This window comes from Trichosurus vulpecula, chromosome 6 (assembly GCF_011100635.1).
Source record: "Trichosurus vulpecula isolate mTriVul1 chromosome 6, mTriVul1.pri, whole genome shotgun sequence".
NCBI lineage: Eukaryota > Metazoa > Chordata > Mammalia > Diprotodontia > Phalangeridae > Trichosurus > Trichosurus vulpecula.
Window position 1 is genome coordinate 163,129,847 of NC_050578.1, and position 27,692 is coordinate 163,157,538.

Below are 27,692 nucleotides of genomic sequence, written 5' to 3' on the forward strand. Positions count from 1 at the left end.
AGTCAACTGCAAGCCATCGCATCATCACCCTGATGTCATGGTCTTCTTCGAAAACAAAGGAGAAGTTATATTAACACTTATTAAGGATATTGTAGAGGAGGTTTCCTGTTCAAATATAGTTTAGACTAGGTCCTCCTAGGTCTCTTCCGACTTTAATATTCTGTAATTCTGTGATTCTTTGAAGAAAAGAGCTCTAAGAAGTCTCAACTCAAATGTCTTAGATTTATCCTTTTGGAGACCTTTAGATAACATTTTCTGGTAGGAGCTGAACACAATACTCATGGGGACCAGAGAGTTTTCCATGATAAAGTTGGTAGTTGCATTGCTTCCTTGATACATGAAGAAGGCCCAGATGGTGTTAAATCCAACCAGGTTAGTTAACTTATAGTATTCTACTCACAGTTGTTCGTCCCCACCACCATATCTTTGCTCATGGAGTTCCCTCCACTTGGAGTGCTAAGTCATGCCGTATTCTCCATTAATCCATCAGTTTATTCATAGTCCAGCTCAAGACTCAGCAGATGGCTTGTTTCTAGTTCAAAGGATTCTCCTCATTTTATGCTATTATTATGAATAATCATTATTTCTTATATTTATGTAACATACTATAATTTAAAAGCTCTTTTCTAACAAATCTCTGATATAGGCAGTTCCAATATTCTTCTCCCTATTTTTTGGATGGAAAAAAATGAGGCTCAGGTTTTGATTACATAAATGATTACAGTAAGTGGCAAAGCTAGGACTCAAATCCAGATCTTCTGGCTTTAAGACTGGTGGATCCTCTTTCCCCCTATGTTATGCTGCCTCTGCTCTTTGAATTCCTCACACTGTTGAGAATTGCATCTAATAGGAATTCATTTAATATTAGTTGAATGGATCAAAGACTTTGCTCCACAATGATTAGGACCCTAATGGTGATCCCTCAGAGATGAATATGCAGCTTGTGTTACAGTCTCCGGTATTTGTCTTTGGTTCTGTGTTTGTTTTCCCCCATGTGTCTGTTTTTATCTTCTTAGTTTTATTTCGTTTCCCTAAGGGCAAGTACCATGTCTTTTAATTTTTCTATTCCTCACAGCATCTAAACTGTCTATATAAAGAATAGGCCCAATAAATAGCTGTTAAACAAATAGATAAGTCTGTATTTTGTGTTCTGAATTCAACATAAATAATTTCTGCTTTCTTTGTGCTTTTTTCTACCTCAGCTTTACCAATGCAATTAAAAAACTCATCTGATTTTTTTTAACCTGCCTATCCAAAGTAAACACCTAATTTTATTCGAGGGCTAATTAACCTTGTACAGCTTCTGTACCTTTTCTCTTTCCTCACTTTGCTCTCCACTCAACATGACAGCCCTTGCTTGCAATTTCTACATAATTAGAACAGCATTCATTTTCTAGTCTAGAACATCCAAGCTTATTGACCAAATAACCACAAATGATATGGCTCAGTAACAACTACCAGCTATACTAGCTATTGAGATAGTGGATTGATTTGGATAACTACATTGGGAAAGACCAGACTTATTGGGCATTTTCCTCATCTATATAAATGCTGAAGTTGGGATTTCAAATTATGAATATTTCCAAACATACCACTGTTTTCCTCCTCTTAATGTGCCATTTTTGATATACCACATTTCCTGGAGTAGGCATATAGGCTGCCATATGGAAACTATCTTTCCAGAGGAGTATTGTCTAAAGATAATGGCACATCAGGGTTTGCCAAGTGCTTGCCTCATGATAATCCTGTGAAGCAGGCAGTTCAAGTACTAGCACCACCCCACCTCCATTCTCATATATGAAAGAAGGAAGGAAACAAGCATTTATTAAGCACCTACTGTGTCAGGCTTTGTGCTGGTAACTTTATAAATATTATCTCATTTGTTCCTCACAACAACCATAGGAAGTAAGCACTGTTATCATTTTCATTTTACAGCTGAGGAACTGAGGCAGACAATACCCAGCAACTGTGTGAGGCCAAATTTAAACTCAGATCTCCCGGACTCCAGGCCCAGAGCTCTATCCACTGCTCCAGCTGTTAGGCAGCTTATACTCATACGTTACAATAGTAAATTAATTGTAAGCTAATTAAAAATTAATTAGTAAATTCACAACAATACTAATAACAGCTGATACTTATGTAAAGCTTTAAAATTTACAAAACACTTTACATAGATGATCTCATTTGATCTTCACAATAACACTGTGAAATGGATGATTCTGCAGATCTGGATTGGAAATGCTCTTAGTCTTCCTTATTTTTCTTCTTACTGCTCTTTCTCATTTGTTGTGCCTTTTGCTCTTTTCACTTGTAGCATCCCCTCTGGGCTCACCCTCCCAGCTCCAGCTCCCCTCATTTGATCTTCACAGCAACCTTGTAAGTGAGATTATTTTCCTTTTTCATAGTTGAAGAAACAGAGGTAGACAGAGCTTAAGTGACTTGCCCAGGGTCACACAGCTAGTAGGTGCCTGAATCTCAGTAAGAAATTAATAAGAGGTAAACTGATCTCTCCAGTGTAACATAGCTAGCAAGTGTCTGAGAGAAGGCTCAAAACCCAGGTATCATCATTCCAATTCTAGTATCTGTTCTGTCTAGCAGCCTCCCAATGCCGAAGTGAACACGCTCCTCTGGAACTACTCAGTTTTCTTTATTTTTTTATCTCCTGCCAGTGCAGTTACTTCTAGTTACCAGCTTATGACTCTGGAATCACACATTTTATTTTATTTATATTGTGTAAGAGTAATCTTTATTTAGATTGAAGGGAAATGGGAGTTGCTGTACTTTGCAAGATGGAGAAAATAAAAATTTTTTAGAAATATGTAAAACAAGAATATATTCATAACAGCAGTATGTAGAACTCTACCGTTGATTTCTTATGGATTCGGCAAGTATCAGTTTTCTTGATTGTACTATTCACAACTTTGTTAAGTCCAAAGTACAAAACCAAAGACTAAGCATTTTTACTAAATGTCATACATCAAAAGGCATCAGTTAAAGGGCAGAAATGGTGGAAGCCATTATATCTACCAATGTCATCATTCTAACCTAAAAAGCATCAGGTACTGAGTCTATTTCTATAAGGCCAACCCTTAAAACCAAGGCATTTGAGATGGTCTATTGAGAATCATGTAATAAAGAAGATCTTTAATTTAAGAAAATAAGCCTGGTGCCAGGAAGCCTTACAGGGTAAGAAGAGCAGGCACTGAGATTTCACAATTATAGACACACCACTGGGAGAGTTAAAAAGGTACAATATCAACGTGTGTTCTACTGCAGTTATTTGTAACAGAGTTATCCAGAATGTGCAAGAGACTCTTAGAGTTCCATCTGTGCTGGCAACCAGTTTAAGTCCTTGGGTGGGATCTAGACCCAGACCTTCAAGGTCATTTGGAGGAATAAATAGACCTAGACTTAGACTGGGATCCGATTCATGAGGCTGATTTTAATCTGGATTCTGATAAAGTGTTTGTTTTTTATTTGGAATTGAATCAAGACTAGATTCCTGATGCCTGGACTGAATTTCCTGATTTGTTTCCATGTCGTAACCCTGCCACCTCTCCCACCTTTGTATACTTTTGAGCCAGTCTTCAGCTTTATGTGTTCCTTGGAATGAGAACAGGGTTGAGATCTGGATCAGAAATACTTTTAGTCTTCCTTTTTTTCTTCTTGCTGCTGTTTTCTCATTTGTTGTGCCTTTTGCTTTTTGTACTTATAGCACCCACTCTGGGCTCACCCTCCCAACTCCCACTTCCGCAGGCTGGACGGATTTCAGAAGGCAATGACCACTTCTCACTTAAGGACTTTAGGGGTAATCCCAAGGGCATGTGGCTGTTAATATTATTGTTCATTAGTCCCCATCTAGTATGCTCTTTCAAAAAAATGATTAACCAGTTGATATTAGGTGACTTTTATAAAAAGATATTTACTAAGAAGGCATAGTGAGTACAATAGTTAGAAAACCTTCCTCCCAAAATGAACGCACACTCTCTTCCATGCATACATTCAGTCCCAGAATTACAGCACAAAAGCAGTGGGGCACACATGTGTGGATCACATGAAGCTGAGAGGGTACTTCTAGATTCCTAGCTAACCCTAGGAACGATATTTCTCTTTCTGGTTATGGTGTTTCTGGTGGATGAGTAGCTTTCTAGCTTACATTGAATGGCTCCTTTCAGGAAATGATGTCTTGACTGCCAGATCAGTCTACTGCTGGGCAGGTTAGAACAGGTTGCTCCTCCAAGGAAGGCTACCTATTCATCAGATTCAGCTACTGTTGCTACTAGCCCTAATAGTCTCTGCTATTAGCTTTAGTTATGGAAGGCTTTTCTGACTTCTGAAGTCCCCAAGGTCATTATCTGGTCCATACTGTCTCAAAATACTCATTCACCTAAGATCCCAAAAGAATTATCATAACAGAACAGGCACTGTGGTATGTGGTAACTGGGTGAGGGGATAAGGCAGCTGAAGACACTTTCCTCCAACTCCATCTGGAGGTTTACAGCAGTTCTTCCTGTATCAAAGACCACTAGGGAAGACAGAAGTTTTAAAAAGGGACAAAGGGAGGGGTACATGTATCCTTGACTCTGAAGCCAATTAGAGAACTCTTCATGACCACAAAGCACTAGCCTTTCATTCACTCGTGTCTGGGAGTAGGCTCACAAAGCCTCCACATACCGGACTGAAAGTCAGAAGGAAATATTGTGCATGCCCCCCACTCTTACTGTCCATCTTGTTCCCAATCCTGCTCCTGTCCCTGCTTCTCCTCCTCCCCTTCCTCTTGACCTTGCTTTTGCTATGGCCCCTCTTCCTATTGTTCCTCTCTCCTTTACTTTTGCTTCTGTTTCTATTTCTAATCTTGATGCTTTTCTTTTGACTTAGACTTTTTTTTTTTTTTGCGTGTGCTTCTTATACTTTCCATCCATTCCTTCTTCTCCACTCTCTTATTGACACTACGACTCTTGGCTTTTCCATCATCTTCAATATTTTGAATTTCTCCTCTGTTTTTGTTTTGGCTCCAGGACTTTTCTGTGCTATGGCTGTAGTTCCTGCTTTTGTCACCCTTTCTTGAACTCCTTCTCTTTTCTTCCTTTCCTCAACTACAGCTCTTGCTGTGGCTTCAATTCTTGCTCCTGGAATAGGCACCAGACTTGGATAAGGATTTACTTTTAGGATGATGTTGCTACTGCCACCATAGCTTCTGCTTTTATCAGAGTGAGATCTTGAGTGCCTTCTGCAATAGAAACGCTGCTATCTAGAGCGAAAAATATCTTCAACTAGTCTAATTATCCTGACATTTATCTTGGTTCCATCTAGCTCTTCAGGGGTGCTTTTCATATCAGAATAGGACACAAAGTCAATTACACCTTCATTTTTGTGCCTTTTGTGAGCATCTCCAACATTACTGTTCTTAATGCATATGATCTTTAAATACTTTTTTGAAGTTTTATTATTTTGTTTTTACATTACAAATATTTAAATTATCCTTCCACTTCATGAGAGATCCTTTGTAATAAAGAAATTAAGCAAAACTAACAATAACAATGACCTCTTCTGAAAGTGCATGTAACATTCCGCAGCTGTAGCACCTCCCACCTGTCTATGAAAAGTCTATTTACTTTCTGTCACTAACTCCATTGAAAAAGAAATTCCTCGTAATAAATATGTACAGTCAATACATGTATGTGTATGTGTATATATACACATGTATACACACATATATACATATACACACATACACACATACATACATACATACATACATATTCTGAACCATAAATCTGTCACCTCTCTGTCAGTTGGTAGATACTGTGTTTCATCAGCAATCTTTTGGATGGTCAATGTATCGCTCACAGTTCTTAATTATTGTACTTGTCCTAGGAGCAGGCTCAGTCTCTTCCACATAACAAAGAGCATCAGAGATTGTCTGAACGTGGACCAGATCCTATTAGCTTTACCTTACATTCTACTAGAGGAGACAACGTATATGCAAATATATAATTGCAAAAATAATCTAAAGAGAGGGCAAGTAGGTGGCTCGGTGGATAGAGGGCTGAGCTTGGAGTCAAGAACACCTCAGTTCAAATGGGGCCCCAGGCATGCACTAGCTGTGTGACCCTGGGAAAGTCACTTAGTCATTTTTGCTCCTGTTTCATCATCTGTAAAATGAGCTGGAGAAGAAATAGCAAACCATTCCAGTATCTTTGCCAAGAAAGCCCTAAATGGGGTCACAAAGAGTCGGACGTGACTGAAAAACTGAACAACCACAATCTGAAGAGGGAGAGTGCACTAACATTTAGGAGATCAGGGAAGGCTTAACAGAGAAGGTAATACTTGAGTTGATGCTTGAAAAAATATGTGAATTCTAAAAGGCATCGATAAGAAGGGTGTATATTCCAGAAAGGGCTTCTGTAACAGGCAATGCAAAAGCGAGGGAGAGGGAGACAAAATGCTGAGCTCAGAGAATAGCAAATAGGCCAAGTTGGCTAGAAAGTAGAGTGAGTGCAAGGGAATGATGTGGAATGTCCTAGAGAAATCAAGTGTGAACAGTTGGAAAGGTGGGGCTAAAGAATTAACTACTAAAAGGATCTTTTAGGTGTGGCAGTTTCTGCCTTGTAACAATCTGAGCTTCCAGACCTGGTCTAGCACTGAGAAGCCAATCACTGGTTCTTGGTATAAAAAGAAAAATGTAAGAGGCTTCTCTTGAAGGCAGGCTTTCCCTTTACGTCAAGATTCCCCTCTTACTAATAAAGTCTCTCTCTTTCTGCTGTCTCGGTTCTTTGCTTTGCTCCAACCCACTGCCCCACTGTCTACATTACTCCTGGCTCCTTATATGTTGCCTGTCATGGCTCCCCAGAAACCTCCCTTCCATGGACCCTTCCCTCTTAACCCATTTTATACTTGAATCCAAGTTTTTGCCTTAGTTATTCTAGCTTAGTATCCCATTTCTCTTTATATTTTTTCTTACTATTTCCTTGATTTTATGGCCTGGTAGGATAGGCAGACTACCTCATTTTACCACTCTGCCTGCTACCCTCTTGTCTTTGTATCTTTTTACTACAGGGTTGTGACTTTAGTGTTATGTGATGGAGGGAATTTTAGAAGTAGTAAGGTGTGGAAGCATAGCATTTGTTGTTGTTTAGTCATGTCTGTTCCCATTTGGGGTTTTCTTGGCAATGATACTGGAATGGTTTGCCATTTCCTTCTCCAGCTCATTTTATAGATGAGGAACTGAGGCAAATAACATTAAGTGACTTGCCCAGGGTCACACAGCTAGTGAGTATCTGAAGCCAGATTTGAATTTAGGTCCTCCTGACTCTAGGCCCAGCACTCTATCTACTGTACCATCTTGCTCCCAGTCTTTTTGAATATGAGGTCCCTTTTTAGTATTAAAAATGTGGATGCCTATGTGGTAGTAGTGGTATAATTTTGGTATACATTGGTTGAGAAAATATACAATAACAAACCATTAGATGGGCAAGCAAGCAATAAATATTTACTAAGGCCTAATGGGGGGCATTAGGTGGTACAGGGGATCAAGCATTAGACTTAGAATCCTGAAGACCTTTGTTCAAAGCCTGATTCCAGGCAAGACATTTGCATTCTCAACCTCATTTTCCTCATCTGTAAAAAGGGGATAATAATAACACTTATCTGACATGTTTGTGGTGATGATCAAATGAGATAAGAAGTATGTAAAAATTAAAATTTTATATAATCTTAGCTACTATATTAAATGAATTTATTTTATTAATCACAACAGCATCTATAAAAATATGAAAATCATAATACATATGACATTATTACTTTAATCTAAAGAAGGTTTGTTTGCTTATTTATTATATTGACTCATGCTGCTTATTCTTTTAAAACTATGTAAAAATCACCAGGATATTAGCTTTGAATATGTATTTATAGAACCCTTGTAGTATTTCTGAAACCTCCCAGGAGTCATAAGGTCATAGATTTAGAACTTGAAGGTTCTTTAATCCAATCCTCATTTTGTAAGGAAACTGAGACTTAGAGAGATTGAATGACCTATTTAAGGTCATTTAATTTCAAGGTCATGTAGCTAGTAAGTGACAAATTACAGTATTCAAATCTAGAAGCTCTGAATTAAAATCCTGCACTGTTGCCACTATGCCATGTTTCTAGGTGTCAGACCCAAGAAGGCCATATATTTGCAAGGGTTCTGAGAAGAGCATGAATTTAAATCTTTGCATCAAGTGAGAATAACATTTCATATTAAAAAGTATTCTGAATCACTCAAAACTTTTACTTTGTTAGACTAATTAAAAATCATACTTCTAAATCAGATGATCTAAAATGATGTAGCCATTGTTATTAAAATATTAGATTTACTTTCTATCCTTCAATTAAATTAAAATAAAAACCTTAAAATTGAAGTATAGATTCATGAAAACACATTCTAATTCACATTTTAATGCAATATGCATGTAGAAGAATAGTTTTAAAACCCTCCAGGATATGTATTAATGGTCCATTAATGTACTTCTCAGGAGATGGAAGTCATTTGGACTCCAACATTTCATAGCTTATGGTGCACCTGAGGCTTAGATTAATGTTCCATTATTATATGCTATTTTCTGTCAAGGCAATTCATTTAATCAGACTTGTTGCTCATGAAGGACAAAGTTGGATGACTATAAAATCACCCCAAGCTGCTTGGGCAGATGATGATTGGAAATATTTAATGTCACGGTGGTACACTAAGGACACTAGGATAGTGATGCCCACTGCGAGTTTCTCTGGGGATCAAGAAGAAGGATATATGGAAGAAAAAATTGCTATCAGTCCAGGACACTTTGCCCTTATAGAGACAAAATCTCCTAGAAAGGAGATATGTGCTGGGAGGGTTTGTTTGGCTCCACCATACAAGTTGGAAAGTTTCCAAGGTCATCACTCCAGAACTCGGGGAAGTGTCTGGCATACACGCATAAATTTGTGATTTCATTAATCAATTACTGGGATAAGAAACTTTGATCAATGAAGCTCGGAATCTTCCCTTCACCAAACAGTCTTAGAGGAGCAGCCTGGAGCACTGAGGGCTTAAGTGTCTCTCCCAGGGTCACAAGGAAGTATGTGCAGAAGTGGAACTTGCTGCAGGTCCTCTTGGCTTTGGGGCCAATTCTATATTCACTCTCCTATGCTACATCTCATACGTAGTGAATGGTAACTATTAAGTGCCTGCCATGTGCCACTGGCTCATAGCACATATATAACAAGCGCTTGTTGATTGGTAAATTACTGTAAGGGTGGACATATAAATACTCGGTTCCACCAAAATATTGTCCAAATTAGACAAAGACTGAGTTTGAATTGAGAAAAGCATGAAAAGCACAGGATTCCTTGTCTTATGATGAAATTTCCCTTCTCTCAGGGTAGAGCTAAAAAAATTAACCATATAAATGGTGCTTTATATTAATTTTTTTTTCTTTTTGCTCTGAGATATACTTTCAAAATCACATTTAAAAACTTCAGGAAGCTCTAGGTCTCACAATTCTAGCCACACTGAAATCTTGCAACATGTGTTGCTTTTCACTCTAAGATATTAACAAATTCTGAACAATCTAAGCTCACTCACTGAACAATCTGAATAATCTTATGCAGGTTCAAATGAATAGAAATTAAGGATCCCTTGACCACCTTGTTTACACCCAAAGAACTGAGTCAGGTTCGGAATTTAATGGGAAATGGGCATGAAAATAATTGACTTTTGTGACTCACTTTTTTCAAATGAATGTTTGTGCAATAGGCAAAGTGTTGTTATGTCCTGGTCATGTTGCTAGTTGGCTTCTTTCCTTCTTTTTTTGGCATGGACTGGTCAAGGGACAAAATTAGAAAATTATAAATAGTCCTGGATCCTCTCCCCACCCAGTGGAACCTTTTTGTTCCTCAAGTTGGTTATATCTATCAGAAGATTTTTTGACCCCAAGTAATACGAAGGTATGTGCTTGATAATGTAAAAGTAGATTTAAATGTGAATAACATGATTTGCAAGGGTTTGCATATTCTAAAAAACTTCTTGACTTCTTTAATGAAATCAATTCCCATGCTTTATAGGAAGGCACTTCAGTGCCTTTGAAAGCTAATGTTATTAAATTTTAAGTTCCCTAAATCATAAACTGTTAAAAGATTTATCACTCTGTTGGTCCTAATTTTTAGTTTACATAATTCATAAATACTTTTATACACATTACTAATGAAAAATCTTGATTTGCTAAAATTAACACACATAAATCTGTTTCACCTAATTTTTAAAAATCTTTTCTTTTCCTCTAAGCTAAACAAAGTTGATATATATATAGGACAGTTGTTACTTTGAATGTTGCTGATTAATGAAGTTGATTTTCAAGATTGAGGCAGTTTCTGGGATATAATTTGAAATTTGTTAAATGCAGCGCTATATGGATGACTGTAATTACATGAATTACTCTTAGTGATTTTTAAAATGATCATATCTTGTTTAAAAGAAAAAATCAGGTTTTTAAAAGAAACTAATTAAAAAATAGTTGTAGTTTGTTCTAAATTGTAATTAGTTGAGTTCTCCTCATGATCTAGGAGGGTAGAAGTATTACATCTCAGCATGCTGATGGAAAAAAAGCAAACCACATTCCTTTCCTCTTCCATTCTGGATTCTGACCTAAGATTGTCCCATTTTCAGGCAAAACTCCACTCACAATCCCAGAGCTTCAGCAGGCAGTGTAGTTTTCACACCTTACTTCCAAGAGGAGATGGGGAAATGTACAGTGGAAGGAATCTGAGCGGGTGTAGCAATGAGCAATGTACAAATAGAAGAATTGTTTACCATTGTCTACAGGGCTGGCTTAATGTGAAGGTGAGTAGGTACCTAGCCACATATAGGATATAATTTCTAGAGTTTAAAGCCTCGTTATCAAAAAATAAGTAACCTATCTCCTTGCTAATTTGCTGATATTTCTTTATCAGGAGACAAAAACAAAATTCCACAGTCAGAGTCAAAGTTTAAAAAATAAATATCTTCTGAAAGAGGTAATAAATTTCACATTAAGGTATAAGTGACTGATATTTTTTTGGGAACGGATTTAGAAAGAATGGAGAGAACATGACACTGGGAAGCTGGGATGGGTAAGAAGGCCAAGGACTTGGGAAAAGAGAGCCTGGGAGCCTGAAGTATATACTTTCTTCTTTTACAAGGCTGGCATCTTATAATTGATATTCAAATGCACCTTTCTAGTGCCTCTTCCAAAATGCTTAGTTTTTCTCTAAAGAGTTACTTGTTAGTGGTGAGCTAGTCAGTTGTGCCACCAAAAACTCCTTTTCCCTCCAAACCAAGACCGAGTTTTCTTCATCCTTACTTTTCACTATTAGTAAAACCTTTTTTTTTCGTAATTTTTCAGAATGTCAACTATGGGAGAATTTGATGCAGACTTTTACCAGTCTAATTATACTATTGATAATCAAGAACAAGGTTATGATGATACTGCTGCTTATAGAAATACATATGGATTCAGAGAGTAAGTATACTACATATACATCAATGGAATTCCCTTTTACTAAAGAGTTTACATTTTGATATTATAAAAGTATCTAACTTTGATCAAAACATAAGGACCAATTTTAGTCTCTAAAGCTGGCAGAGACTTTATTGATCATCTAATATGGGGGTTCTTAAGCTGAGGTCCATGAACTTTTTTCAATCAATAATTACATATTATAATTGGTTTCCTTTTTAACCCTCTGTATCTTCTTGTCTGAATTTAAAATATTATTCTGAGAAATTACCAGATTTCCAAAGAGGTCTATGAAGTAGAAAAGGTTAAGGATCTCATTTTAAAGATAATGAAACAGAAGCCCAGAGTGACTTGCCCAAGTTCACATACAGAAGTAGCAGAGTCAGGATGCAAACTCAGTTTTTTAAGACTCCAGTTTTCTAATATGCTCCATGCTCCTTTTAGGCCTGGTTTCTCTGAGGGAGTATTTCCATGGAGGAAGAGACAGTATTTCCCCACTTTTCATAAGTACAGGCCTCAAAGTAAATCTAATCTTTGGTCTCAGGACCCCTTTAAACCCTTAAAAATTATTGAGGATCACAAAGTGCTTTTGTTTATGTGGGTTAGATCTATTAATATTTACTATATTAGAAATTAAAATGGCAAATTTTAAAATATTTAATTTGACATAATAATATACTAATTAGATGTTAGCATAGTGTATTTATATGAAAAATAACTTTTCCAAACAGAAAAATTAATGAGGAATGTGACATTATTTTATATAATTTCACAAATTTATTTTATGTATGAATTAATAGAAGACAGCTGGATTATCATTCTGCTTCTGCATTCAGTCTGTAATGAGGCATTATTTTGGTTGAAGTATGAAGTAAATCTGGCCTCACAAAGATACGTAGTTGGAAAAAGGAGTATTTCAATAGGCAAATACCATATTAGTATTATTATAAAAATAGTTTTGGCCTCATGGACCCTCTGAAAGTGGGGGACCTCCAGGGGTCCAAAGACCATACTTTGAGAACTACTAGGCTACTGTATCAGGGGAATATAGAGAAATTATTTTAGATAACAGCCTTCTAGTGACTTCTTAAATATCCCATGTGGCCTCTAGGTACACACCATTTAAAAACAATTAAAGACCATTAAAAGACAAATATGAGGTTAATTAGAAGTAGTATGCTAATATCTGTCCTAGATGATAAAGAGGTAGAAAGAATTTGAAACAAACTTCCCATTTAAATCTACATAATTATTCATCCTTCATAAACTTTATATAAAAATAGGAATGGGAAAAGTGGTGAAAATATAGAAAACATGGTTCAGAACTAATAAATAAGAAAAGTCAGTACTTTAAAGACTATACTAAAGTCTGACATTTATATAATCATAGGACACTATCATCAAGAATAGAGTTTGGGAGGGGCAGCTAGGTGGAGCAGTGAGTGGAGCACTGGCCCCGGAGTCAGGAGAACCTGAGTTCAAATCCAGCCTCAGATACTTGACACACTAGCTGTGTGACCTTGGGCAAGTCACTTAACCCCAATTGCCCTGCCTTCTCCCTTCAAAAAAAAAAAGAGTTTGGTACATGAAACTCACCAAATGACATCTCAAAATTAAATTGTTTATATCTTTATTTATAAAATTAGTCCCTTACTGGTATGGGAGTCATTTCAGAATCAGTTGTTTTTGTAGAGCCAAATCACAAACTTAGAACACAGAACAACATCACTTGGAAAAATACAAATGAGAAAATACGAGATGCTACTGAGGCAACTATAGCTTGACCTATTTAGACAAATTATTGAGGCCAATCAATGGGAAGTGCATAAAAATCCCAAATGAACAGAGCTCAGCACAATTTCTGAAGGAATTTTAACTGTTATAAATAAGTCATCAAAATGAGCAGACAACAAAAAACTAGAAACAACCTCAGCTAGAGAATGCTAAATCTTTTTGCCAATATCTAAAGAGAAATATGTCATTCAAGGTGAACATGGGTTTAGAATGAACACTCTTTGTAAAATCTAATGAAAGAGGGTGGTAGAAGACTGTAAGTGGCCTCAACTCAAGAAAAAACAACCCAAGAAGCAGGGAGGGGAAAACAAGTTTACATAAATCTTGATCAGAAACCCACATAAATGAGATTATTTTGAGAGCATTTAAATATGAAACTGGAGAGAGAATAAGAAATTGAAACAAAAGGAAAACACCTGTAAAGAGTTCTATAAGGAACTCTTTTTTTAAACCTAATATCATTGATATGATACACAAGGGAGTAGACATGACACTAAAAGAAAATGTCTTTCAAGTCCGTAGAGAGGAAATCTGGAATGGAGATGTCACAATTTGAGGGGTTAATTCTTAAGATACTGAAAGGAAGGAAGATACCAAATGTATAGAAAAAAACCAGTCATTTTCATCCCCATAAAATCCTCAAAATGCACACAAACCAAAGATATCCTTGATGAAGGGATGAAAAGGGAACACGTAAACTTTCATAAGTGATAGTCTATGTTAAATAAGATCTTTATAGTCACATGATTGAAAGAAAGGTACAGAAATTATGTGATCCAACTGTGTTCATATTTTCTGGTAAATTTATTATTTAATATTCAAATATTATTTTTAATCTAAATAGGTACCAGATTCTGCATCTAAGTTAAATTTCCCCTTCTTATAACCAAAGTTTCTTTGTTTTTCTTTTTCTTTTCTTTGTTTTCTTGTGATGGGTGAATAATCCTTTTAAATTCCAACCGAAATAGCTTGATAAATGATACTTTTCTTCTTAGTCACTTATAAATTTCTCTCCATCAATGAAGCTTTTTAGTATAATGCCAATCTCTATGGGTGAATTGAATTTGATGTTTCTCCCTGGAGGTGTCTGGTGAAGTGTAGCAATTTTTAGTCTATCTCTTGACAGACTACTTCTGGGAAAATTTCTAGAGTGGTTAACTGAAACACGATCCCCAGGATATTTCTTTCTTTGAATTTTTTAGGTAATCATATCACTCAGATCATCTATCTGACCTCTTTCTCCTGGTTCTACGATCTTGCAACATTTTTAAGACTTTTGCTAATTGTTGTCCTTTGATCATGGTTTATGGTATGTTCTGCGCCTTCTGAAAACTTGTCTTCCAGTTAGAGAATTTTATTTCCATTGATTCAATTCCCTTCTCTTTCTTCAGACATTCTACTACTTTCTCTATACTGATGTCTTTTTTTCTTTCCCGCCAATTTTTCTTGTTCCGTTTTTTTTTTTTCTGGTAAAAGACCTCATTACATATGCTAGATACTTCTTTACTGACACCAAAGCCTCATTAATTTTCTTAAAAAGGTTTATAATCCAATTTGATGTGTCGTGTGCTAGATCTTTGTTTCTTGGACCATTAATCCATAATATTTATTTGTTGTTTTTGAAGGGTTTTTTCCCCTCCAACTGCATTTTTACTTCCTGGTCTTTTCCTTGTCAGAATCTAGCCTATTTTCATGTGGTTTTTTTTTTGTTGTCTTTCCCCTGCCCTTTCTCCTCTCCATATTTATTTGTTTATTTGGCATCAGATTTTCTTTCTTTTATGACCTCTCAACTCTGCCACCTTGTCAGAATTCTGGGTATATATTTAAATAGGAGAAATTTTGCAGACGACTACTGTTTCTTTTTAGCAGCAAGAAATACTCTGACTGAACTAAAAAAATCTTTTACATATATAGATAGATATAGACATACTTCATAATATATTGATGAAATTTACATTGCAGATCTAGGTTTATTGTTATGGTGAAATAAATGAATGGGTTGCCCATCAATTTTTCTTTTTGCTTTTAGGAGTTCACTGACATAATATAGCAGGTCCCAGAGTGAGGTCTTGATTAGTTCCAGACATCAGAGGATTTTTCCACTCTCCTTGTATCTTTTACCTACCAGAGATGTTTACCTCTAGAATCTCTAGACTTTAGAAAAACTGAAACTTCCAAAGGCTGGTGTAGGAACTTTACTCTTTCTCATTATTTCCTTGGATTTATCATTTGCCTTCCTTTCAAGTCTTTGTTCTGACCATTCCTAAAGAATTTTCATTTTTAATGAAAAACAAAAGTCTGGATGAAAGAAATAGACTGACCAGAGAATTTTATAAAACTAATTCACGGTTCTAGTTACGATAATGAACTCAGGAAACTAAAATATAAATAGAAGTTATTGAGGTAGCAAGATGGTCAAAAAGCTATTTGTTTTACTTGTATAAACTACAGGAAAAATTATTTTTCAGATTTGCTATGTGGCTTTCAGCAAATGCCTTAACTCCCTTCTAACGTAGTTTCCTCACATAAAGTAAGAATATTTTCCACTTACTTGCTAGGAGATTGCTGAATAATTAATTTTTTCATTTGAATATGTGCCTTGAACTACTTGGGTCATGTATTATATAAAATACATACAAGGTTTATTCCATTATGTAGAGGTAGCATCATGTGATGGATAGTGAGGAAGATATGAGTTCCAATACTTCCTCTGGCACATACTAGTTATGTGAGGCTCTTTGGCTCCTCAGGACCCTCGGCAACTCACTAAAACTCTAAACTACAGAGAAGGTGCAGACTGGCCATTTGTGGAAGAAATTTCCACACTGGGAGTTCCCCATATCAAGGAAACTACAGGCATGGATTCTATTTGTTAAAAAAAAGAAAATGTAAGAAAGTACAAATTTAGGTGCAACCTATGTGTGAAGAATCACTCATTTGCAGACAGATACTTAAGAAACTAGAGGAATCAAAAACAAAGAAATTTTTGATCATAAGTGAAATGAGTTGTCCAGATATTAGTGAGCAATACTAAGTGCTCAAGTCTGTAGACAGTTTTCTTGGCAGCTCCTTGAGATTAGGGACCATGAATTATGCTTTCTTTTTCTTGGTGAAGTTTCCTTACCCATCTTCTAGCACAGTACAATTCACTTAGTATATGTTTGGTAAAGAGTGGGAAAAAATACTCATTAAATGCTTATTTTGTTGTAAGCACTGTGCTAAATGCTTCCAGTCAACCAATGATCAAATATATGTGAAGTGCCTATTATAAGTAGGGTGCCATTTGCAGTGCTTTAGGGGCTGCAAAGAAGTATAATATGCCATTCTTATTTATTGTTGAATGAATACATTTCTCATTTTTTAATAACAGAATTTTGCTCTATCGGGCATTAATTAGTAAAGAAGCTAAGGGAAGTCTTCATTTTGAGCCTCGTTTATTTAACAAGCGTTTACTGAGTCTCTGCCAGGTACAAGGCACTCTACTGGTCACTGAAAAGAATAATACTGAAAGGGTTAAAAGACATAATTTCTTCAGCACTTCTACGGGTGCTTGATTGGGGGGGATTTGGTATCTGAATTCAGGTGCTTGAGAATACATATCACCTGAAATATCTTTTCGCTAAGATGTAGATTTTAATTTTGATTAGATATGATCATTTGTAAATAATTTACAAACACTCTTAACCCTCTCTCTTCAATATATGTGTGTGTGTATATATATATATATATATATGTATACTGCCTCAACCCAGACAAAAGCAGTTTACCAAAATACCCAAACTTTCCTTTTAGCCCTCGTCCTTTCTTCTCCTCATCTCCATCTCTGATGATTTTTTCTCCTCCCCTCAATCTTTTCGTAAGATTGCTGATTATTCATTTCTACCCTTCACATAGACATGGATAAAGCCACAAATGATTTGAGAATTGAACAGGTCTCACTTGGGCAAAGTGAATCTTCATACTTGTGAATGGAAACATCTTTGAAAACATGCTATTGACATCTTTCTAGCCTTGCTATTCCAAGGTGACTCTGCCTACAGTCATTGCCATCTCTAGACTGTGGCTGAAAAGACTGCTTTGTAGACTATGTACAGTGGTTCTTTGTGAAGTGAGAAGCATCATTTTGAAACTGTATTTTGATTTTTGTGGGACACTGAAGCATAGTGGATAGAGCTCTGACTTTGGAGCCAGGAAGATCTGGGTTCAGGTTGTATTTCTGACCCATATTGTCTGTGGGAGTCTGGGCAAGTCACTGAGCCTCTCTAAGCCTACAAGTTGCAGAGAAGGTGATACCCTGCATGTCTGGAGGGAGTTTCTTTCACATTGGTGTTCTCTATATCTATGAATCACAGATTTAGTTCCTATATCTATTTTTATTGATATGGGCAGTGCTGATATTTGTAAGGCCTGTCATCATCGATGACTTGGCTTTTTTTTTTAACTCACAGCCTTATGAAAACCTTTACTTAAAAAGAGTTAGCCCACTCTAAACTGAAGGTAAGCTTTAAACATGGTATTTGTGTAGTTAGGTACCTACGAGAACCAAATAACATCCAAGAAAATTAGGTGAATCTGGCAAAAGAAAAAAATTAAAGCAGACTTCTTTCTTTTATTTATCATTGTACTAATCTCCCAGATGGTTTACTGGCAATATTTTTCATTCCAGACAGCATTCAACAGAGCTGACCCATCCTGCAGCTTTCATTCCTCCAGAGATGAGTGCATCTTCAGGTTACACCAGACCATTTTTTCAGCCAACATATAATTCGGATTATTATTCACAACCGGCTTATGCAGACAGTTTTGATGAAGAGCCACCTTTGCTAGAAGATAAGTTAAGCAAATGTTATTAATATTGTTTGCATTTTAGAGAAAAATGGAAATAATTAGCATTAAATGAGTGCCATTGGTATGCTGTGTCCTAAACTTTATATGTATTTCTTCTGTGGAGAAAGGACTATAAATTGAAATCTGCAGCAACTAGATGCATGTCTTCATTGGGAATGTGAATGGCACATATTCAGATTATGATCCTAAGTTATTCATTTGAATAACAAGCTATTATTAATCACCTTTCTTCTTTCTACAGCTAGACTTTCTCCTGTAACAATAATTGAGTACATCAGTCAGTCAATCAGTTAGCATTCATGAGGCGACTACTATGTGCTGTTATGGAACATGTACACAAGAAAGACAACATTTTAAAGTTGAAAAAGAGTCTTCCAGCTAATAAAGTATCCCAGAACAATATATTTGGCCAACTAGAATCACATAGACTCTGAGAATCTTAGGTAGAAGGCTCTTTAGAAGTTACTGGTCCAATCACCTAGCTGAAGCCTGACTCTTCTCTATGACACCTCATTCCCAGCTTTGTGTGAGTGAGTGTGTGTGTTCTCAAGCTGTATTGTTAAGAAGAGGTTTCTTGTTATTTTGCTGTCATGGAGATACCTTCCCTCCTCACCACCCCCCTTTTCAGAGCTCTAATGGGGATGTTTATGTCAGCTACATGGCTGGTAGGGGAGAACAAGAAAATTTTTGGTTTTAAGGGAAGTTCATTCTTGGGAAATTTTGGAGCAAAATCCCAAGTTCTCAGGGCTTCCTTGGGATTTTCACTAGTGGGGATGACAGAACCTGGGCCAATTGTCAGCACAAATAAATATGAAAAACATTAAATCTTTGGATAAGGGAGAGATGCTACCATTCTAACTATAATTCAGTTCATGGAATTAGACTGTTCTCATGTTAGTGGTTTCTGATGTCAGGAGTAATAGAAAAAAATAACAACCCAACAATTTGCACAGAGAGAGAGAGACAGAGACAGAGAGGAGAGAGACAGAGAGACAGAGAGAGACAGACAGAGAGAGAGACAGAGAGAGAGACAGAGAGAGAGAGAGAGAGAGAGAGAGAGAGAGAGAGGGAGAGAGGGAGAGGGGGAGAGGGGGAGAGGGGAGAGGGGAGAGACAGAGAGAGAGATACAGAGAGACAGAGACAGAGACAGGCAGAGACAGACAGACAGACAGGAAACATTCGGCTTCATTGTGTCATACCCTCTTTTCTCCTCAGACTTAGCTCATCTGGTCTTTAATGAAGAAACTTCAAAGGTTAATCCATCTTTGCTTGACCCTTAAGAAACAAGAAGGGTATCTATACCTTTAAGACCTCGTCAATGCCTACATTTAAGTTATAGAGTGGGAGGTGAGGTGGATGAGTAACAGTGAGTGGGATTGTGGCCGTGGGTTTTTGGCAGATGGCTTAGCGTGGGATGGCAGAAGAGGGAGACAGAGACTAAGATTCCAGGCAAGGTTTCAAACATCAACATATTTCTATATCTACCTCCCCTTACCTCTCCCCCATACTCATCACCTATCTCCTTCCTTCCTTACCTATAAGATGTACATACTCGAAGTTATGTTTAACCAGTTACAACCCTTTTTAAACTAATACCTTGAACACATCACTGACTCAGAGTTGGTAAGGATCCCTGAGGTCATCTAGTCCAACCAAAACCTGAAAAGATACCTATTCTTCAATATCCCCAACAAATGCTCATCTGTGCTTTATTTGAAAACCTCAAGTAATGAGGAAATTGCTACCTCTTAGGGCAGCCTCCTCCACTTTTGGTTAGGTTAATCATTAGGAAATATTTCCTTTATTTAGCCTACCATGCTTAGCATAGTGCTTGGCACATAATATGTTGTTATATTCAAAGAATCTTGGAAGTGCTTTTAATTTACTCTTTAAAAACATTTGTTTTCTTGAGGCAGCTAGCTGGTACGGTGGATAAAGTGCTAGGCCTGAAGTCAGGCAAGTCACTTAATCTTTGTCTTGGTTTCCTAAGTTGTACAATGAGAATAAAAAATAGCACTTACCTCTTGGGGATGAGGATAAAATGATACTATTTGTAAAGAGCTTAGCACAGTTAGTTATCGTTATCATTATTATCACTACCTCTCACATCACACATAATAAACTTGCAGATTACAACCCCCAGATGTCTTTCAGATTCAATTCCTTCTTCATGTGAAATGATACCTCCTTAATCTCATATTTGTGAAGCTGATTTTTTTTAAACTCAAGTGTGAGACATTTATCTTTATTAAATTTTATCTTGGCAGATTGGATCCAGTCTTCTAGATCTGTCAAGATCTTTCGGATCCTGACTCTGTCAGGAAGCACATCATCTATGCCTTTATCTAAGTCATTGTTGACAGTGCCAAACGACACAAGACCAGCCACTGAGCAGTCTCCACTGGAGACCTCCTCCTAGATTGACATCCAACCTATAATGACTATTCTTTGGGTTAATCCATTCATTTTTTTGGTCATCTAAACTACATCTCCTCACATTTTCAACCATGCTAGCAAGAGAAACTAGTTCAAGAATTATCCAGCCAAGCTATGATCAATGCAGAGTACAGAGTTACTGTCATATCCCTCATCCTGAAGAGATTCTCTCTATTAATATAGCTTAAGACTGTACTGTCAGCTTTGACTGCCCCATCACAGTGACCCATTTAGAAATTGCATCTTACTTAAAACCCTAAGCCTTTTATCACAATAACTAGCCTAGTCATATCTTTTCCATCCTACAAACAGAATTTGTACCGTTGAATTTTTGAACTCCTGTGGGATTTTACATTTACTCATATTAAATTTCCACACATCTAAGGATTTTAAGGTAATGCAAGATATGTTGCATTATCAAAGAAAGGATTAATGAATGCTCATTAGTTTGAGCATTAAACATAAACACTCAATGTTTGGTGATTAGATTCAGGGAGGGGAGGAAGAATTGAGAAAATATATGACATGTGTACATATTTATAATGTCTCCATTCACCTAAACCTGTTGTTGTCCATAAAACCCAATTTTCTAACTATGTTTGATGAGTTTACTTTCCAATGACATTTAGAATATCTTCTTAAAATTAGTCCTAAACTCCAATATCATTAAAATCATCAATATACTCTGACTTAATTTCTCTTACTACTTTCTTAACCAGTTCCCTCAAAGTCGTGACCCATTTTCATCAATCAAATCACTCTAATGTGAAGAAGAAATTACTATATTTCTTTTTTGCTTATACCGGCTAAAAGGGAATCCTGTTCCCTTTCCTCCATGTCCATCAAACCATTCTAGTTGACCCTTGTCTGCAATCAATTCTTCTGAGCTTCTCACTAGTTTAATGCCACCAGCTATAACATACTTCCTCCAGGTTGGGCGGAATTTTTAAGGGCAGAGACCTGAAAAAGCACGATAAGTTGATAAATGGCATTTTATTCCCTTTTTTTTCTTGAGGAAAAGTCATTGTAGTATTTAAAAATATAGGATTGTAAAATGTACATACCTGTCACTCAAACTACCTTATTTGAGAAATGTGTCTGTTTATTCTGGAAATGATTTATGATATAAAACATTTGGTTAATTTTGGGAAGGAATAACTTTTTGTTACTTGATAATGCAACATCAACATGTTAACAAATGAATCTTGAGATAATAATCAATTCTCACAAGTCAGACTAGAAAACACAGTAGAACTTAATATTTTATATTTGTAACATAGGCCAGTGTTTGTAGTTGAAAGGCCAGGGCCACAATTTACATAGAAAATAAAGATAGTAATTCATTTTTATAGCACATACATCATACACTTTGCCACCACTAGATGACAGCAAAGCAATAAATTTTGAATTCACATTTCATGGCAATTTCCTCCTCTATTTTTATTTTGCATAATAAGATATTATGTTAGAGTTCCTATAATTAATAAATACTTACCATAATCTTCTTTGTGTATTTGGCAATAGATTTGGAAGCAAAAATGAAGGTAGCTTACTTCAGCAACAAAACAAAACAAAACATTGAAACCCCAGTTCTTATAAAAGAGCTTTCAGACTTTGTTAGTTCATTGATTTATTGGGCAAAACCAAAAGATGTGCAGAAATTAATTGTGCCATTTAACAAGTGGTTTGGAATACTTATAACATTCCATAAAATACATTCCATTTTGGTTATTTAAAGGACAGTTATGCATTTTTTTGGGAAGAGGTGGTCATCGTATTCATTCACTTCATTCTTTCAGTAAACATTCACGTAACGCTGCCCCCAAAGCCCTATCTTCAGTACTTTGGAATAAAATAAAGTTAATTTATCATATTAAGCAATGAAAACATATGGTTAATGAAAGCCAGTTCACAACAAAACTGCCAAGTTTGGAAATAATAAATTCCTCAGGTAGAATTAAACTGTAAAGCCTATTAATTCCTGAAATAAAAATTGAATGAGATAGTCCATGCTGATTTAAGTGTGATAGATTGCTCCTGTTTACAAAGTATTCGTACATTAAGAAATATGTAAATATTCATCACATAAACAAATAATTTATTCAATTTTATTCTTATTTTCAAGATAAAAATATTTTGGAATTTACTTTATCAATAAAATTAACAAGCTCTTTAGCTGTACAAGGACACAAGTCCTTATGCAGATAGAAGAAGGGAAACCATCTCAATCTCATTCAGGTTTTCTAATGTTACCAATCAATTCCCAGAGAGAGAAATGTTTGGTCATTGCTCTAGCGGTATTATTCAACTCTCATCCACACTGGCCATTAAAAGGCCTTTCTATATTCTCTGCATAGAATTTAGGTTTCAGGGATTTATGGGTATGAAGGACTAGGGCAGAATTAAAAAATAGTTTTCTGCTCTTTGCCAAACTTCCAAACGGTGCTGCATAGCCTTGTGAAGTCATGGATACAGGTACTTTTCCTGTGCAGAAATAATTTATTCCCAGGGACAGAGAATTGTTGTGTCAGAGGCTCCCATGGCACAAAGGACTTGGGTTCACTTTAAGGGATTTTTTTCATTTCTTTTGACTCATATGTCTTGACCTAGGAAGCCTTCTAAAATCTATTCCTGGTATCCCCCACTATGTTGAGAACAACTTCCCATATGCAAACATATAGTTCAAAGTCTTACAGATGAAAATTTCATTAAAAAAGACAACAAAATAGAACTCATTGAATGAATTACAGTTAATCCCAAAAAGGCCTCAAAAAGGAGGTCCTCTTTTCCCCTACATCCTACCTACTAGTCTTAGCATTTGCAAAGCACTTTATAAAGATGATTACATTTGAACCTCAAACCATCCCTTTGAGGTAGATCTCTCCTTGTTTTACATATGAGAAAACTGAATCTCAGAGAGATTAAATGGTTCACTCAGGGTGGAACAGCTGCTACTACGTGTCTACAACGGACCACTAAGTGGTACCATAGTGCACAGAGTGCTGGGCAGGGAGTCAGGATCACTTATCTTCCTGAGTTCAAATCTGGCCTTAGGCACTTGCTAGCTGTGTGGCCTTGTGCAATCACTTAACCCTATTTGCCTCAGTTTCCTCATCTGTAAAATGACTTGTAGAAGGAAATGGCAAACCACTCTAGTATCTTTGCCAAGAAAACCCCAAATGGGGTCCTGAAGAGTAGGATGCAATTGAAAATGACACCTAGCCACTTCTTCACCTTCATAGCATTATTCTCTTCTATAGGGTTTTTTTCAGGTCAATCGAGGAAACATTAAAAAAAACTTTAGGGATGATCTTGTATAACTGCCTGGTTTTACAGTTGGAGAAACTGAAATTAAGAGATAAACTAATTTGTCCAAGGTCACACAAATCAAGAGTCATTGATCTAGAACTGAATGGGACTTCAGAGGCCACCTAGTACAAACCTCTCATTTTCCAGATGAGGAAACTGAGACCCAGAGAAATTAATTTGCCCAAGGAAATATAGGTAGTAAGAGTTAGAGGTAAAATTTGAACCCAGCACCTCCATCTTAAGGACCAGAATGGTTTTCTTGTTATACTACCATACCGTACCGTGCTGGTAGAAGGTGGTAGAACCAAGCTTCAAAACCAGGTCCTCTGATTTCAAATGCAGTCTTACGTCCATCATACCATAGTTTTCTCACAAGAACCCTCCAGCGCTGATGTTTTTATCCCCACTATAGCGAGGAAGAAAGCGATGTGCAGAGAGGTTCTATGACTTGCCCATGATCATATATCTAGTATGTGGCAAAACTGAGGCTCAAACCTATGTTGAACTCAAAGTATATTAAACTTTTCACCGTACCATGCTGCCTCCATCAAAGGAAGAGCAGACCAACCGTTACTGCTGTGGGGGTGGTTATGGTACATCCGTAGTCCTCTATGATGCAGGATAAATGCAAGGAGCCACAGGGATCAGAGGAGAGCTAGATCCTGTAGCAGCTCTCTTAGCAAGGTTGGAACTGCTCTGTTTGAGCTGAGCAAGGGGAATGGGGCATGGAGCTGAGGGCTCTGGGTCTTCTCAGGTTCTTTGTCTTACAGTAGCACCACCTTCCTTACGGAGGGGCAAACTTTTCAGTCCTTGTCTTACTGCTCCCACCATTGTCCTCTCTCCATCTCTCCTTTCACCTCCTTTGCTTCCTTCCGATCTCCATCGGTTATGAACTACTTCCTCTGGCTGTCTTTTCTCTTTCCTCTACCCATACACTCCCCCAGATTGCTATCATTCCCCTAAATTAGCAGCAGGGGAAGGAGTAAGAAAAGAAGATTCCAGCATGTATTGCATTATAAGTTGTACTATCAGTGCCAATTACACTCTCTTCTTCCCCCAAATTCAATCATTATAGATAATACATTCTTTAAATTTAATCATCTATAGATCTACTTTTTAAAAATAACTTCTGAGAAAATCATCCCTTGTGTGCCTCCCAGGTAGAATTCACTATATTCATAAAATAATTTTTCATAATTCTACTTCCTCATTGTTCTAATTTTGCTTGCAGCTGAGTGACTGGCTACTTTCTAAGTGCTGGAGCTACGTTCCCCCATGATTCCTCTTAAAATATAATCTTATGTGATTGGAGATAAAGTGACAGGCATCTAGAACATATCTATTCTATGTCCAGTATACATATTCTGTTTTTATTTTTTAATATAGAAACAGTACCATGTAGTAGCAGGTTTCATCAGGGGACCTAATCTAATCCTATTAAATTTTTTTTTTTGAAAATAGGCTCTGTGAAATCTGGGAAAAATGCATAGCAAAGTAAATCCATGGTTATTAAGCTGTCCTGATTTTAGCACTGTCTAAGAACCATTGCTTTCCTTTGGCTAATGAATCAAAAGGGAAATCTGTTTGTCTCTGGAATTTCATCTACATGGACTCAACCATGGATGTGCATTGACCTTATAAAATCATTCACATAAGCTATGATTGCTTCGATTTGGTGGGAGGACTCATCTTGTTTCCTCTTGTTTATTCTTCAGTCGGTTAGCATAAGGACTGTGCTTTCTCATCAGGAAGAGGAAAATTTAAAAAATGAAAACAAACCTTACAGCCTCTCTGGGTTGTCACCTTTGGTTTGGCAGTTGCTGCTAATTAAAAAATCATTCAATGTTGCAGATAAGATTTTGGAAATACTAGCAATTTAATCTGCAAAAAAGAAACACTGAGATGAGCAGTAGGACAGGCTTTTTGGTTGACTAGCTAAGATTTTGTTTGAGAGAAGATAATAAGTATTTCTCAATTTGCAAGTAGAATTTAAGCTTGGATGCACTGCAAGAGCCTGCAAAATAACTTCAGGTGGGCCTTGGTTCACTGTGCATTTGTCATAGGTCATGATATGGATATGACAAAAGCCCGACTTTGTTTAAATGGGTTGTCAATGGCTTCTCTTTACTTCAAGTAAAAGAAAAATCATTCTATTTCTTCTGCAGAACTTGGAATAAATTTTGATCATATTTGGCAAAAAACGCTGACAGTGTTAAATCCTCTGAAACCAGCAGATGGCAGCATAATGAATGAAACTGATCTCACAGGCCCCATGCTTTTCTGCATCGCCCTGGGAGCAACCCTGCTTCTGGTAATGTATGGCTGCAATCAGAAGACTTTGATACGCTGACTTAAGAATAGGGAAAAAAAAAGCAAACTATAGATTAGGAAGGAAGTATTCATTTCTTATGGTCAAAAGTATTCACTTAACTTGAGTTTTCCTTTAGTGACAGCACAAGATTTAATCAAAGCATAATACTCATGCAAAACTACCATTATAGGTAACAGATAGATAAGGCATTGATTTAAATGACTTTGTAACAGTACAAAGTGTCAAAACTACATTAAAGGGAATTATAATCAATGCTTTCTAGTTCATTTCCTTATTACAAAAGGTAAAGTATAGGTAGAAAAGAGGGTGCCTTATATTTAAACTAAAATATAGGGCTTGAGTGAAAGATTTATTTTGTAGAGATTTCACAAGATCTATTTATGAGGAACTCTTTTTCTGGTTACTTTAATTCTTCATTCACAGGGAATTCTTTTCTGGTTATTTTAGTTCTTCACTTTTTAAAACAATAACTTGACTAGAATTTCATTTTCCATTGTATGCTGGCGATAGTGAGATTCTCTTTTGTATCCTTCTATTAGTTGTTATATTGAGACTCATCAATGGTTAATGAAAAAAGAAATAATCTCTAGATGTTTGTATTCATTTATAAGACTGGGATTAAGATTTCTTGCTTTGAAAAATGTGTCAGGTAAAAAAGAGAAAGGAAATGAATCCGGAAAAAAATGAGGTGAGAAAAATAGCATCTATAAATAAGTTCAAATAGAAAGAAGGATAATAAATGTAAATTTGTGAATTAATATCCTTGACCAAACTTCTTGTGATATGTAAAGATTTTAATACCATTTCAAAGAGAATATTCTTTATAATTAAGTTCATTTGGAAAAAAAATAAAAGAAGATCTATGGGGCTTTCAGTTTATTCAAACTTAAAATGAGTCAACATTGTGATGACAGCCAACAGACAATACAACACTAGGTTGCTTTAAGTGAGTTATGTTATGATTAGGGATAAGGGAATACCAACATACTTTACCGTGATCAAATCAATCTTGTAGTAGTGTGTTTGGTTCTGATTAACACATTTTAGAAAGGACATTGAAAAATGTCAAAGAGGAGGCAAAGAAGAATAGTGAGAGGCCTCAAGTTCATGGTATACATTGATTGCTTGAAGGTACTAGAGATGTTTCACCTGAAGAAGAGAAGACTTGGGCTTCTTCTTCCTCCCAGAAGGCAGAAACAAGACCAATGGGGAAATTTCAAAGAAACATAGGCTTGATATAAAGACAAGCTTCCTAATAATGAGAGCTGTCTAAGAGTGGAATCGGTTGCCTCTGGTGGTGGGGCATATGTATTCTTTTTTAGGTATTGCTTGAACTAGAGGGTCTAAGTGGTCCCTCACAACTCTAAGATTCTGTACTCTAGTCCCCTAATTTTCATATAAGCAACCTGAAGCCTACAGAGGTAAAGTAATTTACTTGCTGAAGGTAGAATTGCTAGCAAGTT

At 36.4% G+C, this 27,692-nt stretch overlaps 1 protein-coding gene across 1 annotated transcript in view; it reads left to right on the forward strand.

The window, feature by feature from the left end:
* Positions 1-9,880: 9,880 nt before the first annotated feature.
* YIPF7 (Yip1 domain family member 7) overlaps positions 9,881-27,692 on the forward strand; it is a 32,046-nt gene continuing 14,234 nt past the window's right edge. The window contains exons 1-4 of the mRNA XM_036762510.1: positions 9,881-9,963; positions 11,397-11,513; positions 17,971-18,134; positions 26,063-26,208. Coding sequence (XP_036618405.1) covers positions 11,398-11,513; positions 17,971-18,134; positions 26,063-26,208 — 426 coding nt within the window. The 5' untranslated portion in view covers positions 9,881-9,963; position 11,397. The remainder of the gene's footprint in view (positions 9,964-11,396; positions 11,514-17,970; positions 18,135-26,062; positions 26,209-27,692) is intronic.